At 40.8% G+C, this 20,236-nt stretch overlaps 1 protein-coding gene across 8 annotated transcripts in view; it reads left to right on the plus strand.

The window, feature by feature from the left end:
• The window catches only part of hmcn1 (hemicentin 1), a 146,904-nt gene that overhangs the window by 48,789 nt on the left and 77,879 nt on the right, over positions 1 to 20,236 (plus strand). Inside the window, exons 2-3 of one of the 8 annotated variants that reach the window (XM_054789959.1) lie at positions 2,194 to 2,377; positions 3,830 to 3,950. The exons of 5 other annotated variants lie outside the window; for them this stretch is intronic. In XM_054789959.1, coding sequence (XP_054645934.1) covers positions 3,854 to 3,950 — 97 coding nt within the window. In that variant the 5' untranslated portion in view covers positions 2,194 to 2,377; positions 3,830 to 3,853. Of the gene's footprint in view, positions 1 to 2,193; positions 2,378 to 3,562; positions 3,951 to 4,652; positions 4,672 to 20,236 lie in introns of those variants that run through there. 2 more of the 8 variants (XM_054789960.1, XM_054789962.1) reach the window with 2 other exon arrangements.

Raw genomic sequence — 20,236 nt, forward strand, 5'->3', positions numbered from 1 at the left:
TCTGTGTGGCAAGCAATTAATCAGTCACTTACCAAGGAACCAGTATCAGAAGTAGGGTATGAGTCCAGAGATATTCGGCTTTTGGGTGAAATTTCAGAATGAACCTTAAATTCACTACAACCTTTACAGGTGAACTCAACTTGACCGTCTTTAAACTTTTGAATGCACATGTCCGGTTGTTCAATGTTTCAATACCTTTTGCACAAGTTGCTGTTGGAGCGCTGGCAAAATCCACAAGTGTCCTGGTTCATTAGAACTGGTATTTAAACGATCCTCTTCATCATAATGTTCACATTTTGGTATCATGAGACCAACACGACACCGAACAATTAATCAACAGTCCCTCACCGTTGCAAGGCTCCCAACAAGATATTCTCAGAGGGAAGTGGCTTCTGAGCTTTGGGTGTCACTGGCAGGTTGCAGCAGAGATACAGACACCGGAAAAGTGATGTGTAAATGTATCCGTCGATTCATGAATCACACAACTGTTGTAAATATTGCCGTTCAGCTCCTTGGTAGAGAACAGCAAGTTGTATAAAAAGTACTGAATCACCGAACAGTTGAACATGTGCATTCAAAAGTTTAGAGAAGGTCAAGTTAAGTTTGACTCTATCATGGTTTTTCAAAAATGTATCAGTCAATAAATCGTACTGGCCTTTTAATAGTAAAAAAAAAATAGCATATCTAAGCAAATGGTACATGTTTTGTTTTGCCTAAAAGTGGCTAAATTGACTAAAATACAAATAAATATAAGGCATGCAAAAGATGTTAATGGAATGGGAATGTAGTGTTCTACGCTGGTCACTAGGTGTCAGTAGTGTTACTGTCATGTTTTGTGAGACCCACAAGGATCGGACTTGAATGCCTGAACAACAGGCTTTTATTGCAGGTTTGAATTATCTCACAACAGGCACAATAATCCCTTAGAAAAATCCTTAATAAAAACACAGGCTACTTTTGCAGCCGTTACCCATGCAAAGCTGAAACTCTACTCTGAACCCCCAATGTCACTTCCTGTCTTGCCGCCCCTCAGCTGCCCTAACGAACACTTTTACAAGAAAACACACAAGCATGAGTCTTCTTTATGTCTTAAATGGCTTATTTACTGTTATTATGTCGACTATATTGGGTAATACACGTGTAAAGGTGACTATGGGCGCGTTAGCTCATGTCTAGAGGGCTGTAATAGTGTTAAAATTGTATTTATAAGCTCTTAAACAGGTTTTCTATGCTGTAACTATGAAAATATTTGATTTATAAATAAAGAATTCTGCTTCATGGAAATTCACTTATCACTCATCAATTAACTGTGATAAACAAGGCATTACTGTAGTGCATTTTACTGCAGGTTCATCCTGAAATGTATCCTAAAAGCAGAACATCCCTAAGCTTTTTGTGAGTAGTGTATGTCCATCAAGATACAATCTAATAAAAAGAACTAATGACGGGACTCGAAGGTAACCGAGCCCGACAGCTGCAGAACATGTTAGCAAGTCATGACGACAAAAACACGAGCTTTCTGCATTTCTCTTGTGACACACACAGAGTTTGGGGAGATGAGAAACTTTCTGTGATGGACTCAGGTTTCTGTAATTACTGAGAGGGTGAGGTGGTTGTTTACCTGCTTGCAAGTGACTACATAAGTTGTTTATTCCACATCCAACTATCCATCCATCCTTTATTCAGTGTCACGGCGAGCTGGAGCCTATCCCAGCTGACTTTAGGCTAAAGGCTTTGGAATAGTGACCAGTCAATCAATGGCACATATAGAAACAGACAACTATTCACACTCACATTCAAACCATCACTGAGTGGGGACTGAACCAACAATTGAAGTCCAACTACTCAGGTGTTCCCCCCACGGCGCAAAATTGGATGCACAGGGGATTGGCTGGCGACCAGTCCAGGGCTCACCCTGGCTCTCGTCCAAAGTTAAGACGTCATGTTGTGAAATCTTGAACAGATATTTAAATGTGATGTGAGTGATCTCACACTTGATGATAAAACACTGTGATGTCTTCACCGTGTATGGTGTACTAAAACAGCGCTTCCCAACCAGACGTACAGTACGTGTACCCCTAGTGGTACTCAAGAAAATTGCAGGGGGAACGTGGAAGCATATATTTTCCAAGATGATAGGTAAATATTTTCAGTCATTTCATATTATGCCAGACAATAAAATGCTTCAACTAGTTTCCCCAGGGAGACGATAACCTGGCCAACACAGCACACGCTCTGTGCATCAACAATCAGTTCCAGACGTGGTACCTGAACTGACCTGTGAGGGGCAGCAATGTGCCGCAGGGTGCCCAGACTGCCGGGAAATAAAAAGAAGAAGAGCTATGCTAGCTGTTTGATCATCTGATGGTTGTCTGATGTAGGTTACCGCCACCACTGTATGATTGAGGAGTGAATGAATAATGGGTTCACTTTAATGTGAAGCGGGTACCTTGAAAAGCGCTATATAAAATCTAAACCATTCTTCTTCTTCTTCTTCTTCTTATTACCGTTAATACCTGATAATTCCATTGCAGTGGCAGTGTTTTGGAAATGTATTGTGATATGTCATGGAGTAAGCGTTAAATTAACACTTGTGTATTTGACATAGCTCAACCACTAGGTGCTCATTTCGGGAATCTGGCTGTTTGCTGTGCTTCCATCTTTTTCAGTCAGCTTGTTACCCGATGGTCTACTGTTCTGTTCCATGTGACAATCAGGGAGTCCGAGGCTCAGGCGTCCGCAGTGGATTTTTTTAAAATAAGTATTGAACATGTTTAATATCTACACTTATTGGCCTTTTGTGTGTATGTGTACCCCATTTTATGCCACAAACTTGCTGCAACTGAATCGACAGCGCCTCTGCTCGTTGCAGCCAAGTAGTGCACTCCATTGTGCCTCAGTTGTTTCAAGATGAGATGAATCCATAGTCACTCCCTGAAAATCTAACAAATCCTTAACAATTAAGTAAATAATTATTCAAATACATTCTGCTGGAATAAACTTCAGTATTTAGTAGGATATAATTCAATTTTGTGTTGTAAACGGTGGTTTTCTGTTGATGCTTTTAACAGACGGAGGCTTCCAAAAAGAGCTGGGACTTTGTCGTCGAATGCAGTGAAAAGATGGATTCCCATTCCAGATGTTTGTTTTCCTCAGCTAAATTTCCGCATGTCACAAATTCTTTTTAAGCGCAATTCCTCAGTCATTTATTTAAGCAGTCGGCTCGTCTGTGCCTAGAATAATAATTATCATCAGGGAGAAGCTATGCTATGTGTGGACAAATGCAACAAATGATGAATTCATTATTTCGTGCCTCTTGGCGAAAGACAAAAAAATCTGCTCATTAGAAGATAATAACAGGAGGCAGCAGTAGTGAAATAGCTTAATTTTAAACAACTGTTACCCAAGAGGAGTCCAATCCATCAACAGTTACACTGTCTTTGTGTTGGTCCACCACAAGACATTTATTTTTTTTACGATGATGTGCTAATGTGCTCTCCAAAACCTTCAGGGAAATGGAGGCAAAAGGCAAGCCAGAGTAGCAGAACAGTTCCCCAAATGTTCTTCCTCAGTGTACTGTATTTGTTGTCCTTCTTGGACTTGGGTTTTTTGTGTTTTCCAAAGGGTCTTTTTTATTATTAGAAATTGTGAGGCCTTTCCTCTGCTGACCCAGTGCGATGAAACAGTCCCTCCTGTTTAATTTGGCTCCCTTTAAGTCAGAGGCCAGAACTCTGACATGGTAAACATTGAAGTGTGTGCTTGTGTGTCTGTGTCACAGTGGCATCCTGTATCGTGTACTAACCTTTAGTGTGTGTGTGTGTATGTGAAGTGAGTGTCATGAGGATGTCTTGATATGAGGTTCAGCCAGGAAGACCCCCCCGCCTCCACCATCACCTCCAGCCCCCACGCCTTCCATCCTGCAGCGAGAGAAAGCAAAAGATACTTCACAGGTCATTTTTTTAAGGTCACGATTTGGTTCATTGTTGGTACAGAAAGGGAACAAAATGGAAAACATAAAACTGCTAAGCTTTTGTGCAAACAGTGTGAATAATTTTTTAAGTGAATAAGTAAATTTCCACGAAATAAGATTCCGAATTTATACAGTAAATTGAATAGTTTTGTAGTTAGAGCATAAAAAGCATGTTTATGACCTTCTAAGTGCATTTTTTTAACATTATTAGAGCCCTCTAGACATGAAATAGCACCCCAATAGTCACCTTTACACTTGTATTACCCAATATAGTAGACATAATAACAAAATATTAGACATATTAGACATAAATAAGACATACCATACACTGACACGCTAGCACTGGGAGAGTTCCTTGTTGTTCTTTTATGGACAGTGTACTTTTTGCGGTGTCTATTGTTTCATTAATGTAACAGTACTGACACCTAGTGACTAGTGTAGAATACTACACGCTATCACATGTTTGAATGCGTCTTCTGAATGCCTTATATTTGTATTTTCATTCATTTAGCCATTTTTATGCTTGAAAATGCTTAATTTAGGCCAGGAATCAAATTTGCTTAATTCTCAGGGCATCGAATCAATCGCAAGTGATTTGTTGAGGTTGTCTTAAAGGATGTTTTGCCTCTCATGCTTCATCAGTTCATGCGCCCCCACTTGGACACCCTTGCTTGAAGATGATGTTGCGCAAGTAACGTCTTGTAAGTAATGTAGCATCTTGACAAACGCACAGTCTGATGTTCTTTTTAAACTTCATTGCCCACCTGTTTTGCCCCACGTGTTTTGCCGTAGCTCTCTCTCCAACAACAGCACGCCAATCACAGGAATTCTGAACATCAACATTACAACACAAGCAGGTCGTTTTTTTGCACATTTTTCTGTGTCTTGAGTATTGTTTCTGATTGTAGTGTAATAATTATGACAATTTGTTGTTGGCGTGATGATGTATTACTTAGTTCTTATTTGATTTATATCATGGAAGTATTCAAATTACTATTCTGTTCAACTTGCATGCACGTCAGAAAATTTTGTAAAAAAACAAAAAACATTGCTTCTGCACAAAATCCATGTTTTCTTTTGCTTTAGTCCTGGTTTGGGCACCGTTTAAGCATCAGCTCTGTTTCAAAAGTACTAATTTGGCACCGATATCGGATAATATGTAAACGACATCCACCCCTGCTGGGAAGGCGACATGGAGGAAACAGGAGATTTTAACGACAGAAGAGGGTTTCCAGACTTGAATTCTTCTTGGCACTGTTTCTAGCCATGAATCTATGTCTGTCTATTGATCGATCTATCTATCCGGAGAGATTAAAACGTGTTTTAAGATATGAAGAGACAATAAAACTGTGTTGCGAGCGGACTATTTCAGAAAATGGTTAACGGTACATGAGAATTTACAGCCAAATAAACTGTATTCCACAGTGACCTGGCCATTCCACAGCCAGGAAATGTGTCCTTTACACTAGAATAAATTGAAACCACATAAGGTAGAGCAGCCAAAAAAAAAAAAGGGTCAGTGCGCTCCAAAGTGGTTTGATATGGGCGTGTGATTGCGTGTCGATTCTTTGTAGCCCTGCCGACGTCTCTACAAACAAATGAACATCCTTGTAAATACTACCTCACAGAGAGAGGCTGTGTTTGTGTGACTTTTTTGCAGACACTTGTGTGTGTGTGTGTGTTCATGTGTGTGTCAGAGCCCACTTGAGAGTGTGGGGGTGAGGAGGGTGGGAGGTGATGGGCAGTGATGTTGTAGGACCAAGCATGCGTCTTGTATAGTCTTTGCACTCAGTACATTAAAAGTACCAGCCAACAAATTGTGATGCATGGAGAACCACTACACTGTCGTTGTCCAAAGTGCGGCCCGAGGAGCATTTTCGGCCTGCATCTCAAAAGAGAAATTGATTTTTGTCTGTCTTTTTAAGGGGAATATGTGACTGAGCACAATTATGGAGTCACATTTCAAATGTATTCCTTCCCAACATACTACAAAAAAACTGAAAAAGTAACTCCATGCCATGCTTCTTTTCGATAACTGCCATGAGCTTTCCTTCCGTGGAGTTAGTCAGTTTCTTGATCAGTTTACGATCAACCACGAGAGCCGTTTTGGCTTCTCTCACTGTAAATCTCCTGTTTGAGAAGAGCCCACAACTTCTCAATATGATTTCAGTCAGACGAGGAAAGATGCCAGGTCATCAGTTGGTCTTCATGAGGCCTTTGCTTGCTAGCCAAGTAGTGAAGTACGTGGAGCATTGCCTTCCTGAATGCCGCAGCCTTCTTCCTGTACGACTGCTTCATGAATGTATTTTCCAGAAACCGGCAGTAGTTTTGGGAGTTTACTTTCATCTTCAAGCCAAAAATGGCAATACCAACCCATGCGAGTACCCTTTCGTTACCGTCCTGACACCAGACTCCCAAGTGTCCGTTAGTGATCCAGCCCATCCATCCATCAAGAGAAACTGTCATCTTATCGCGCCATAAAACCTTTCTTCATGTACTTCTTGGCCCAAACACGATGCTTCAACTTGTCTTATTCAGTGGTGCTCGTGTTTCAGCCTTCTTTACCTTGGCCGTGTCTGTGAGCACTTGACAGCTTAACGTACTGCTGGACACTCGTTTGTAGAACATGATGGCACCAAAGGATAATCAGATCCTGATGGCTTCATGTTAAGTTCTTTGTGGTAAATCTGTGCCCTACTGCCTATTTGCAAGAAATGGTGGAATTGTCCGGTAGTCACGTCTGGCTATTTAGTGTTGCCTCCATCTGAAAGACAATGTTTCACTTCTCATTTTCAGTTCAGTCTCCTTTTAGTCCCATACTCACATGAAGCTTTATAATAACTACGCAGACCTTAATATGCACTACGACTCACCCGTCCTCATTCTAAAATTTCATATCACCTGAGAACAGTTCAATACAATCAACCTTCGACATCACATTGTTTGAGGTTATATAATATGTACAAATTACGCACTTGCCAAATGATTGCGCATCTGCTGTAGTTCATGTCAACAGGTTTGTGATTTGTTCTTTCTGAGGTTTCAGAATACAGTTTAACCTTGGTTTTGTACGCTTTGGTTCTCGACGAAAATGATTGCCACAAATATGGGTTATCATACGGCCAACAAACCAGTAGAGTACCAAAACAAAGAATCCACATGTTGGTGACTCTATGAAGAATGAATAGTGGTTCTTTTAGAGTTGGGACACTAGAGCACTAGAGACAGATTGACATATCTGATGTGGTATTATTTGAACCCTGCGGCCTACACTGTGATGCGGCTAATTTGTGGTCGCTTTCTCGTCTTGTGACATCTCTTGTGGTTCGGAGCAGTTATTTTGCGCTCCGTGCGTGTGCCCTCGACATGGAGAACGCGTGGAGAGGTACGTGTGATGTGCCTGTCAGGTTAAAGGCGATCAATCTAGCGGCTTTTGCTTGGGTCTGCTGGTGGATCTTGGCAGTGTGGAGCGGTGTCGGGACGTCCACTGTCACCAGGGGGGCTGGACTGCTGCATGGTGGGGAGAACAGCGGGGGATGATTTGCCTCGGGGCGGGGGTGGTGGAGCAACAACAAAAGAGGGAGCGAGACTGGCGGGATGTGTGGCAAGGGAATCGTGGAGCTGTTCGGTTCCGACACTGAAGAAGACGACTTTAGTGGTTTAAGTGTGGAAGAAGGAGGATGACAATCGATGGTGATGACAACGACTTTTCTGATGGGCTACTGTTTCAGGTGCGCTCAATAGTCTGGAAATTACGGTATTTGTATTTAAAGACAAAGCTTTGTGTTACAATGAGTTATTAGTATCAACATTTCAGCTTCTAACTCTTTACATTTTGCCTTTTTGCTCTATTTTTCTAATTGTTTAATTTGATTTCTACAGTGTGCTGTGGGCCAATAAAAACTACTGGCCGCACATGACCCCCGGGCCATACTTTGGACACCCCTGTTTTAGACAGATATTATGTGTACCGGTATGTTTATTTGTTCATGGAACACACACCGAACAACGAACAACTCTCCTTACTTCCTCCTTTCAAGCACATTTCTGAGCGTTAGAGGAATATGTGCGTCTTTTTTTTAAATTTAGGATGGCTCTAAAAACGTTGAAAGGGCCAGAACTTGGATAAAGAAAGTGAAAAACACTATTAAATTCAAGGAAAAACTCGGAGCAAGGACGAAAGTAGTGTCTGTTACAATAGGATTGTAATGTAAAGGTTCCTACTTAACAAAGGTTGCAGGGGGAACTGTTTAACACAGACACCTTACTACAGATGTGAATGATAAACCGATGCGACCGCATATCTGATTTGGGGCCCGAACGATTCCAATTTGCGGGTAAAAGAATCCTGTATCGACAATAATCAGCCATAACTCTTTAGATTCATTGATTGTGGAGACCGGGTATTGCGAGAGAGGCTAGGTTTCCTTTGAAACACTCCTCAGCGCTAGCAAGCTAGCCAAGGCTCTCGCGTTGTTTATAAGGCACTGTCAAGAGATACCTAGCCGGCGTTTGGACGACGATATTTGGAACGTCTTTGGATTAATTTCAAGAAGGGTGCAAGCAGAATTCACCAAGCGTTGGATTGTTGACCCATTAATAGAGAACGTGGGACCAGCCAGACCAACAAACTTTTTCTGCTTTGTAACTTGATTACTTTGAAATGTTGCTAGAGTGTGTTCACTATCCTCAGTCTGAAATGTTGTACCTTACCATTGTTCTGACATTTTCAGCATAGGATTGTTTACTTTTCCAAGCTGAAACAGCATTTCCATTGCACTCATGTGACAAATACTTATATTTATCTATCTGTGCTTGGAAGAGATGTGTCATTACTTAAGGGGGTTTTGCGCTATGTATTTATTTTGTATTATTAATAGGACTGAAGGTTAAGACTTGTGTTTTTTCATTGTTATATTTTAGATGGATGGATGGATGGATGTTTATTGTCATTGCATACAGTATACAACGGAAGTTAGTTTGGTGTCTCCACTTCCATTTCCAGCAGCTTTAGTATGATTATTGTTGGCATGATTATTATTTCTATAAAATGTGTTTTGTGTTAATATTTTTGGGTGTCTGGAACGGATTCATTGGATTTACATTTGTTAAGGGGAACATTTATTCGATTTTTTTTTGTTGTTATTCGATTCAGTTTTTGGTTCCACTGCATATTGCTAAAGAGGCAGAGACTTGTTCTCTCAGTGTTTGTTAAATTGTGCGTTCTGGAGATTGGTTATGCTCGGTTGACGGCTTGCCTTGCCACGCCGGTCGTGCCAGCTCTCTGTTGTTAGATGAGGATGGAAGTTTGAAGCGCGGAGTGATGAGATGATGGTGTAGCTGATCAAAGGAGCTCAGCTCAGAGCTTCCTTTGTTTGTGTTATTATCCACCATCCCCTTTTCCCTTTGTTTTCTTCTTTTTAGAGCAGCCATTTCTGTCTGAACTGCCCCACCTATGTAAGATTACAAGGAACTTGCTTAGACTGAACAGTCAATAATGATGTTATTAGGCAGGAATGTCAAAAATATAGAGGTGGAGGTTTGGGAGAAATGTGCAGTGTTGCTAACAACAGTCTGTGTATATCAACCTTAAATATTTGAATGGGCTTACCTTTAAAGGACTGGACCTGCCTCACCTAAAGTAAAGGGCTCATATGACAATAGCTTTCTATTCCATTTAATGTTGTAATTGGTGCTCCAGGGTCATCTCCAATCATTTAGGATTTTATTACATAAGGTCGTGAATGGATTTTCTATGCTCTAACTACGGAAATGTTACATTTATAAATGAGGAATCCTACTTACTGTATGCCTATGCGACAAAACCGCAAAAATGAGGGATTAATGTCTATCAGACATATTTGTAAATGGTGCTTAATCGTGATTAATTCATTTGTAAACTGTGATTAATCTAGTTAATATTTAAAGTATTTGACATCCCAAAATCGTCTGCAACATTTGGTGTTGCACACATTTCTTTCAATTAAAGCAATTCATTCGTTGACTAAAGAAAATACTTCCAGTAAAAGGCACACATAATTCTAGTAAACAAAACATTTCAAGATTAAATGCGTCTTTCCAGCAGTGCCATGCTATGGACAGTAAGAAATGCAAACAAAGCTCTTTGCCAGTATTGTATAGTATAGTTTTCTGCTGATGGTCGGTTGGCTTAAAGTCGAACCAAGTCCAAATGATGCATGTTGCAACGCTCTTTGATGCTGCGTTGCTGCTTAATGCTCTCAATTTTGCAAGTTGTGGCTAGATTGCATCATCAACATGCATTATCGCCATAGGGCAATAGAATTAATGTCTCTATCGTAGGCCAAATTAACTGTCCTTTTATATGGCCCATTATTAGTTCCACTGTAAGTAGTTGTTTCTTACATACACCATGATATGTAAATATCAGATTTGGACTGACCAGTAACCAATGACTATGCAAATGGTTTGGTTAGCAGATGTGTTTTGCCTTGGGACTTGTTTACCCGACCAGTGTCTAACTCTAACCATGTGTCCACAGCCTAACCAACCCCTCAGTCCATCTCCCATTTGTTTGTCGGGGTTTGCAGAGGCAAGTCGGTTGACTTTCATCAGAGCTGCCACTTTTCCAGTCCTTTTTTTCAGGTCCATTGCTTTAACAATATAGGGATCAGCAAGGTTTTGGGCTGGATCCAGAAACATCATTTGAAAATAATTATGCTCACATGCTTCAACTATAAGCATGGTAGCTGCTTCTAAACCACTCTTTGAAAAAAAAAAAAACACTTTCCTGAAATACAAGCGAACGCCTTCAGCGGCTCATTGCCAGCTATAGCAGCTGCACACAGTCAAGCAGAATTTGGCAAATGAGTAAAGTCAGCTTACTGTAGCATTTTATTACCCACAGTAATATGCCTTAGCCTCAACACTTACTGTATGCTCCTGACCCGTTAAGTGAGGGGCTTTCTCAAATCAGCATTTTTATAGTTCATTAAGACGGTGCAGAGGAGTGTCTAGACACATTTATGAAAGAAACGCCGTTTTGAAAGTGCAAGCTTTTAGAACTTTAGAGGTTTATACTTATGTTGCTGTCTGTCATAGCAATTGCAAAGTTCTTGATCTACCTGACAATCTTACATCTTCCTTTGTAGGTACAGTCCTGGTTTATACCTTTTCTTTTGCTGTCTTTGCTTCCTCCATTATCAACTGTGTGGTGCTGAAGCATGTTGAAGGATAGCCAAATTTTGATTGACAAGGAGGTCTGTACGCTTAGTCATAATGTGTCAGACCCAAACTCGTGCTGAAGGAGTTAGAGGCCGCAAGGGCGAAGGTCAGGCTGTTTTTGTCCCGTGGGCCGCCTTTCTACGGGGTAGTTGTGGGGTGGGGAAGTTACTGTATGTATCATGACGTCTCTTCTCCATGGCAGCCACCTCCGGTCAGTGTTTACCTGAATATTTTCCATCCATCCATTCATTTTCTATATCGCTTCCCCTTCAGGGTCACAGGCGCTGGAGCCTATCCCAGCTGGATTTGAACAAGAAAGAGTACATCCTGGACTGATTACCAGTCAATCATAGGCTTGACACATAGAAACAGACCAACACTCACACTGTGAATAGGAAACGATCCCGCACTGGTTTCATGAAGCATGAACTCCATCTTTAAGGCACATTATGTCCTCCGCCCCATTTACTAATTCCTGAAGAACTGGCGTAATTCTGGAAAGTACTTCAGTATTTAAATTATTTGCATAATACAGTGGAACCTTTGTTAGCGTCATTCAATTCAAGTGTACTGTAACTGAAACGTATACTAACAAATCAGTTATTTCCATACTGTAATAAACAATGTAAATTAATTTGTTCTAGAAAGCCAAAAATGTTAGCACAAAACATGTTTTTATAGTTTTACAATTAGTTTTACATGCAGAAAACAATTCAAAATGTATGTAAAACTATATAAATGATGACTAAAAGGGATAAATGACCATTTAAGGTTACTTTTACCTTCATTGGAGACAGGATTCTTGACGTGACTGTTCCCAAAAATTCGATGTGGCAGCGAGATCACCACCTTCCTCTTCAACACCAGCTTCCGTTTCTTGAATTCAAGAGTATTTTTCTCCTCAATAACCCAAAATGAAGCAGCATTTTGATAAAGAAGGTGAAAAACACCACTGAATTAAACAATAACTCATTACAGAATGAGAAGGTGGTGTTGAAGAGGAAGGTGTTGATCTCGCTGCCACATCGTGCCTTTGGGAATAGTCACGTCTTCAATGAAGGTAAAAGTAACTTTAAATGTTACTTTATCCCTTTCATTTATTAATTTATATGGATTCAGAATTGTTTTATGCATGTAAACTATAATTGGAAAACTATAAAAATGCATTTTGTGCTAACATATTTGAGAGTCAACCTCTGATGACATCATAGATGGGCGCCATAGCTGACTTCCGGTCCCGGTTGCTATTTTTTTTTATCAAGGGTGCTAACAGGACGTTTTGTGCAAAAAATACATTAAGACAGTTGGACTCGCACGGTGTATTAATAACACGACGAGACGCGCACTACATCATATGCTAACGTTAACCAAAAACCACGCTAACTGGGGCAGACGCTAACCAAGGTTCCACTATACTAAAGACAAAGAGAGGGATAATAAAGGAAAAATACAAAAATCTTGTTTGTGCGGAAGTGCAGTGTTGTTTTGGACAACAAACTGTGCCATTTCAATGAACCTGTTATCTGTTGTCAAGCTGATGACAAGCACATGCTCTACTCTTGGGCAACTGTTGTGCAAACAGGAAAGGCTAACACAATCAATCTCCCTTTTAACACCACACCTGGGCAAAGCCTACACTTACACTTACTCGAGTGAGCTCAAGAACACGGGAAAACAACTCTGGGGAAAAATCTTTTTGTAAGCATCTGTGTGTGGTCCGGTGCTAATCTACTGCGTCTTAGGTTTCTTTGTCTGTTTTAGGATGCATAATTACTTTTTAAAACAAACAAAACACTTCATGCAGTAGAGTAGCCAGTCACTGCTGAATGCACTAGCTATAAAATGCACAGTCATGGAATCTGCAGATTTGCGGCTGTAACATGTTGCGTTTAGTTAAAGTACTTAAAGTAAGCATTTCTGGCAATTAAGTGAAGCAAAGGAATCGTAGAACCATGCCCCAACCAAGGCTCAGGCCGAGTTACATCACATTTCTCTGTGCGTGTTGTGACCTTTGATTGGAAAAGCCTTAGAGGTTTAACTACCAACAACAACTACGCCTCAGTCTTTGTCATTTTGCATCCCCTGTTCTCATCAATACGTTGTCAAGGTAACAACCTGGCAGGTGACCGATGGTTTTGTGCTGATTTCACCACAGAAAAGTCAACCCCTTTTGTCTATGTCGACCAACTCATCAAGTCCTGGTCCACCGTCTTCTTCTTATGTGAAGCTCGTGCTTTTGTCGTCAAAAAGTGCATTTCTGTGACAAATTGGTCAGTTTATATCAAAATGTGTTTTAGTATTGTTGACTTCATCGGTATTGCCAAGCAGCGCCAAACAACATCACCAGTATAGTTACACAACATTTATTTGTGCACACTTCCTGTTCACTGCAAAGTAAGCTTCAAAATATAGAAATATAAAGCTTCCAGGTGGCTCTGGATTAAAAGGGGTGAGGAGTGGCGGAGTTTTGCTACCTAGACACAAGTCGGGGGCTGATCATCCCCGGCTGGGTCGCCTGGAAGAGGGTGTCTGGACCTAAGACCCGAAACACCCGATGACGCCAGGTCCGTTCACCGACGATGTGTCTAGGTTGCACCTCAAGGTGTATTATATCACTAGCTATAACAGCAACTAACAAAATGCAGACATTGATTTTTTTTTTTAAATATTTGCGCATGAATAAAAGCTTAAAGGGACAGTTCGGATTTTTTGACATGGAGTTCTATAACATCCCATCAGCAGTGTAGTGCATCAACAGTGACTTACCTCCCACTTTGTTCTGTGAGCAGAGTTGTGGTCAGACTTCGGTGAGGAGGAACACAGTTCCAGTTAGTTGCTGAGGTCACTCAAGTAAAGAGTTTGACTTCCCAAAACAACATGCGTTCAAAAGAGTAATACATTTGTATCACAAAAACCGATGCTAACAGAAAAGTTAGACCTCTGCGTTATTTCTTCTCCGTTTGTATCACTATGCACTGTCGCTGGTCCGTTGTTGTGTATATGTCCCACAGCGTAGGACGCGAGAGTCTTCCATTGCAGCAGTCTCCGTCCGCGCATGTGAACACCGTGGAACACACACACGACAGGGGAAATGTTTTTTTCTGGATTTTTGCCATGTTGCTGTTCTGTGTGAACAGCATCAATACAGAACGGGTGGACAAATATCTCCCACTTCGGATGTGGTATCAGAGGCGTAACAGAGGAGGGACAACAGCGGTGTAAAAGCTGGCATTTGAATGTGACGTTTAACACAGAGACTCACTGCTCCCACCCTGTTGTGTTGGAAGAAATTGCTGCTTTCATACCTTGCACCAAATTACCCGTTTACGGGGTGCTATGTTGCTATATGAATGTGCACACAGTTACATCAATATTCTGCTTTAAAAATAAATGGCACATGGCAAATAAATGCAGGCTATACTGCTGCATTTTGTGTGAAAGGGGCTTATGTAAATTTGACTGTCTGCAGTGCATCATGAATCATCTCATTGATGAATTCATTAGTTATTGTTACTTTTTTTGTAAAGTGCTATGAGATTAAACTCGAACCAGGATATTGATAATGCGCTCCAGATGCCCCTGTCGATGTTTACCCCATGTGGACCATATTCAGCTCATCGGGTTCAAGAGCATGGCTAACCAGCCGTTAAGGTCAAAGGTCAAATGCGGAGACATGGGTCAGACAGGGTCAGAGAATGTATGACTCATGCGTCCTTGTGGTGCTCACCTTTGAATTCCACACAGAAACATGAACATCTCCTCTCAACACTGGAACCCATTAGGTACAATCCAATAAATCTCATACAGTACATTGGTATGTAAATGAAGACTCACAAGACTGTAATATGTAGTGCTTTTGCATCATACGAGAATAATTAAAAATGAATGGATGCCATAAATCCACTCAAAAATATAAGTTATTACTGCCAACATATAGAAATGTTTATGTTATGGTATACAGTGGATCCCTGCACATTGGAGACTCTGCAATCACAGATTCACAAATTCACAGATTTTTAGTCCAAAAATTTTTTTCCCCCCCCCGAAAATAGATTTGCCACAGTATGTGCCACTGTAAGAAAGTTCACAATTTTTACATGTTTATGTCTTTAAGCTTCACTGGTCATTTTTGTTCGTCATACGTGAGTGTTCGGCGGTGCTTTGGCGCACCATAGTTGACGCACAAGTTTGTTTGGCTGCGGAAGAACTAGCTCCCACAGTCAACCCGACTTCAAAGATGGTGCCCTCTGTGGCAGACGTCTCTGTGACACTCTTGAATCTTGAAAACTTGCAGCGAGGTGAACACAAATTAGAATTACAAGACGCGGCTTGGAGAAATGCCTTCTCTAGCTTGCTCGCCTCTAGTGCTAGCCTGACGACCGGGCTAAAGACTACTGTACAACGTGACTCCGAGTCCATTCCATTTTATTCCATCCGTTCATAGATTAGCTGACATTATCATTCACTAGTGGTGAGTACATACACATTTTACACTCTAAATGTGGTTCATGAGTGTGTGAGGCATATTTTGGACTTAAACGTGGATTGTATCATGAGTGAACAATGTCGATTTAAGAGAGAAGTGGAGGGTTCTGGAGCTGAAGCTAATCTAATAATTATAACAGCACTTTTATTTGCAAATGTTGTGAGAACGTCAGTGCCAAGATATCAGAAGGGGGAGCGAGCTAGACAGACATTTTTATGGGCATATGATTTACTCATGGTTTTCAACCATTCGCTGGTGGCCCCGGAACGTAACCCGTGTGAAAAGCGGGGATCTGCTGTAGTGCGTACAGTCAATAAATAACCATGTTAGCCTGTAGCTTTACTAAACGTTTGGTTGACCGCAACATTTATTTGTAATGTTATTGTCAACAGCATTGCAGAGTTGTAGTCTTTCTTCCAGACAGCTTACATTACATTTTTGCATTGAAAGATGGAAGCCACAATTGCCATGCTTACACAACACACGCATGCACATACACTACACAATTAATTATCCCCCGGGGTCGCATTCTCTTCTGTGCTGTGTTTCCAGCAGCAGTCAGCCAGTCAAATGGATGACTTGTGGTGCCTCCAGACAAGTCATCTGTCTCTGTTGCGTCGCCGCAGTTTTGGTTTCATACAAGTTTATGTGTGTGGATTCCTTTTTTTTTTCATCTTTCGAACTAATGTTAGTGCGGGCTCGAGGCCCAACGCTCTGTTATACCTCCAACTGTATTGAGTGGAGCGCTGCCACCACAAGCAGCCTCAAAACATGGTGGTCCTCCCTGTTGGAGAACTTTCCATCGCATGTTCAGTTCATGCTACTTTGTAATAAAACCTGATGTCGTCTTTGTCACTGTGGGCAAGTCGTTAAATGTCAGCTGGAGCTATCTGACACGGGAAGAGAGTGAAAGAGAAGTTGTAAGAAAGGGCACCTAAAGGCGTGATTCAGGATGTAGTTATTGAAAATGTAGGAAGGCAGGAAAGCCAAGCCAAGGCATGGCTTCAATTATTTGTTGTATTTTTAGCCTTCATCATCATGTTGGCGATTGGAGTAATCGTATTGTCACTGGAACCTATTTGTTGGAACAATAGTATCAGTCGACATGAGCACATCTTACGCTGCATGCTGAGCAGTGTGCGGTTCCATATGTGTTCTCTCAGCGGGACTGATGGAATTAATTACATGCCAAAGCTGACGTTCACTGACAGCCACTCTTTTTCTGGCAGATTTTACCCTGAATCAGTGGAATGACAGAACGACATAGCCTCTGCTGCCTTTTAAGTGCTGTAACAGCTACATGTGAGTGTGTGTGTGCTCGGCAATGTCTGCCCTTTCTCACACCTACACAGTGGAACCTCAACTGACCTGAGATCTTACAGTTTGGAATTACAGTCATTCCTCGCCACTTTGTGGTTCGAATTTCGCAGCTTCACTCGCTCAGTCATTTTCCAAAATATACTAATTCATAAATAATGCTGTTTTGTGGTTGAATATGGCCTATTGTTAGTCAAAAATATGCATATTGAAGCATATTTTCTGCATTGTTTTGCCTAAATTAAACATTTTTAAGCATAAAAAAGGCTAAATTAACTAAAATACAATTATAAGGCATTCAGAGACACTGTGAATGATATGTAGTATTCTGGTCACTACGTGTCAGTTACTGTAATGTTTACTGAGGCACACGCATGCCAGACTCGATTGCCAGAACAACAGGCTCTTTTATTGCAGGTTTGAATTATCTCCCAACAGGCAAGACAGTCCCTAATAAGAACACGGGCTACTGTTGCTGCAGTAACCCACGGCAAGCTAAAACTCAACACTGAACTCAACTCCTGTCCAACCGCCCGCCAGGGAACACATTTATAGTAACACACACAAGCATGAGTCTTATGAATGTCTTAAATGGAGTACAAAAATACCAATGACAAAGCCTCATTTTGGGGGAATTTGGGGATTGGAACATCAATATAAATGTAATCTTCAAAATTAAACATTCTTAATGCACAAAATAATCATCAAACTTGCCCATTTGTTCATATGATGCACACAGAGCAATGATCAACTTCATGCTCCTACTCCTTTCTGCTCCGTTCTCCTTGCGCCGTGAGGCATTCGGGCGTACTCGTAATTGTGAGTTTTAGGTGCAAATGGTGGTACTGGGGGTACTGGGGGTATGCCTATCCCAATTTGGGAACCTAGGCTGTAAACTGTTGCAGACAGAAATCAATAGAGACAGGACCTAAAGAAAAACACGAGCTACAGTGCAATGTAGGAGTGCATGCCGACTGAGGTAATGAAACGCCAAACACCACCTTGAAGACGAGTGTGATTCCACTGTCAGAGAAGGTGAAGATTAGGAATGGACATTTGCCAGTTTTAGTCCACCGCATCAGAGTCTTACTTGAGTGTTTAATCTCGCACGTGATGTGCAGATGTGGGCTTGATTCACCGCATTACAGAGAGATGCTGTAAGAATACGGAACTACAGGTTGGACTCACTGTGCTGTTTGATGATTTGCCTGCACTTTGCTTATGTCAACTTGTATTAGCAGCGGAGGGAAAAAAAGCTAAAAGATGCAGATCTACAGTTTTATTTATTCGGTCTGTGATGGTCATTTTTCTCCTCGGATGTTCTTTCTTGACAGTCTTGCCAGCATTCTTTTACTCTGAGTTCATTCACTTGGCCTTGTTCATGCCAATTATGTGTTCTTTGTCATCACTGAGACAGCATTAAAACTATTTCCTTTCCTTTCCTTTCCAGCCAGGATTGTATTCAGGTTTCTCCAATATGGAATGCAGTCATGCAAGGTTGTAACTGCAGCATGTTTCATCTCTGACTTTGCATCCTGGAGCCAATGAAAAGTATATGTTTATGTACATTATGTACATTGACCAAGGTATTAATGTTTTATACAACTGAAAAACATGAAAATATTTTTAGATAAGGCATTGTTCACAGTTACCAGTGACCATTTGAATTTACGGGTGACTGGTTTTCTGTCTCGATATGTGTGATTAACTGGCGACCAGTCCAGGGTATAGTCTGCCTTGCGGCCAAAGTCATCTGGGATAGACCCCAGCTCCCCGTAACCTAGAACCGGTATAGAAAATGGACGGATGGCATTGTCCAATTCAAAACAAAAAAGAGCACAAAAAGAAATAATAAAAGGAAAAAAAGGTATCCGAATTATTTGGGATGTATAAGAGTGTTCAAGACTATGACATCATTATAGACAAAATATGTATGTTAAATATATTAGGTTAAATGTATGTTAAATGTTATAGGTAGCCTTAATATCTGGAATATGCTGAACGATTTGATGGTGGAATTGTTTGAATTGGTAAAAAAATGTTCAAGTACTTGACTAATTAAGATCAAAGGAATATCCTTAAGCTAGTTTTCTGGAAAAATGGGAATTTTTTAAATGCGAAAAATAGATATTCTTAATTGTACTGAACGATATTGATGTTGGAATTGGTTGAAAAATGTTGAAGTAGTGGAGTAATTAAAATCAAAGGAAATTACAGTAATTAAGATCAAAGGAAAATGATTTCCAATGTAAATTAGCACCGAGCTGGCGCATTTGTTTTAATGCATTTCATTTATGTTGAATGTCACAGAGAAATTATTTGGATCTTATGTACCGTAAGTGATAATTGACATTATTTATTTCTGTATGTTCAGTTTTATATTACGTCAAAGTGACTCTGAAATGGAACTTACCTGGAGTCTTGAATGAGAACCTGTTATCTGTCTGCTGAGCTAGCAGGTAGAGACCAAACGTTCGTCCAGTCCCAGCCCGGCCAGGAGAGCGTGCCCCACTATTTGAGAAGCACTGGGTTAAGGTTAGGGGTATCTATAAAAAAGTCATGAATAAAATCCGTAAGCATATTCCCATTCACACTAGAAAAGTGATGTATTTTCATCTCATTTATTTACTTTGTCAACTAATTTATGCATACGTAAATAGCCTTGGTGCTGTTCATGTCTAGGCTGACAAAATTGAAAAATCAGGGGTCATTTGGTCTTCCCCTATAAACAAGAAAACTGCAAAGCTGTGTCTGCGTCTACCGATTTGTTTTCCGCTGCCCTCATCATGCTCATTCCACAGCACAGCTGCAGTGGCTGATGTCACCCAGTATGACTCAAGAATGGGCTTTGCAACTCATTAACGGAAAGAACAAAGTGACTACCAACCCTGGCGGGAGTACAAAACAAATGCCATGTTAGTGCAGTAAAATCAGACAAGATGACTTTCCTTAGGTCAAAGCTGGGCCAGTATGACGGAACGCAGCGTGGGATCATTTCATGTTGTTAACTGAACATGAGTGTGTGGGCTCATGGCCTGTGACTGGCTCACACCAATACAGTGGAACCCCAAACAAATATGGGACAAAATTAGGGCTGTCAAATGATTAAAAAATCATGATTAGTCACCATTTGGGACTAAGTCTGAAAAATGCCCTTTTTTACTGTACTTTGTTAACAGAAAGATAAATGACAGGACAGGGTTATATGTATTTGTGTGTATTATACGTCTATGTATGTATTAACAGCCCCAAATAACCCG

The sequence above is a fragment of the Dunckerocampus dactyliophorus genome, chromosome 10 (genome assembly GCF_027744805.1).
Source record: "Dunckerocampus dactyliophorus isolate RoL2022-P2 chromosome 10, RoL_Ddac_1.1, whole genome shotgun sequence".
Lineage (NCBI taxonomy): Eukaryota > Metazoa > Chordata > Actinopteri > Syngnathiformes > Syngnathidae > Dunckerocampus > Dunckerocampus dactyliophorus.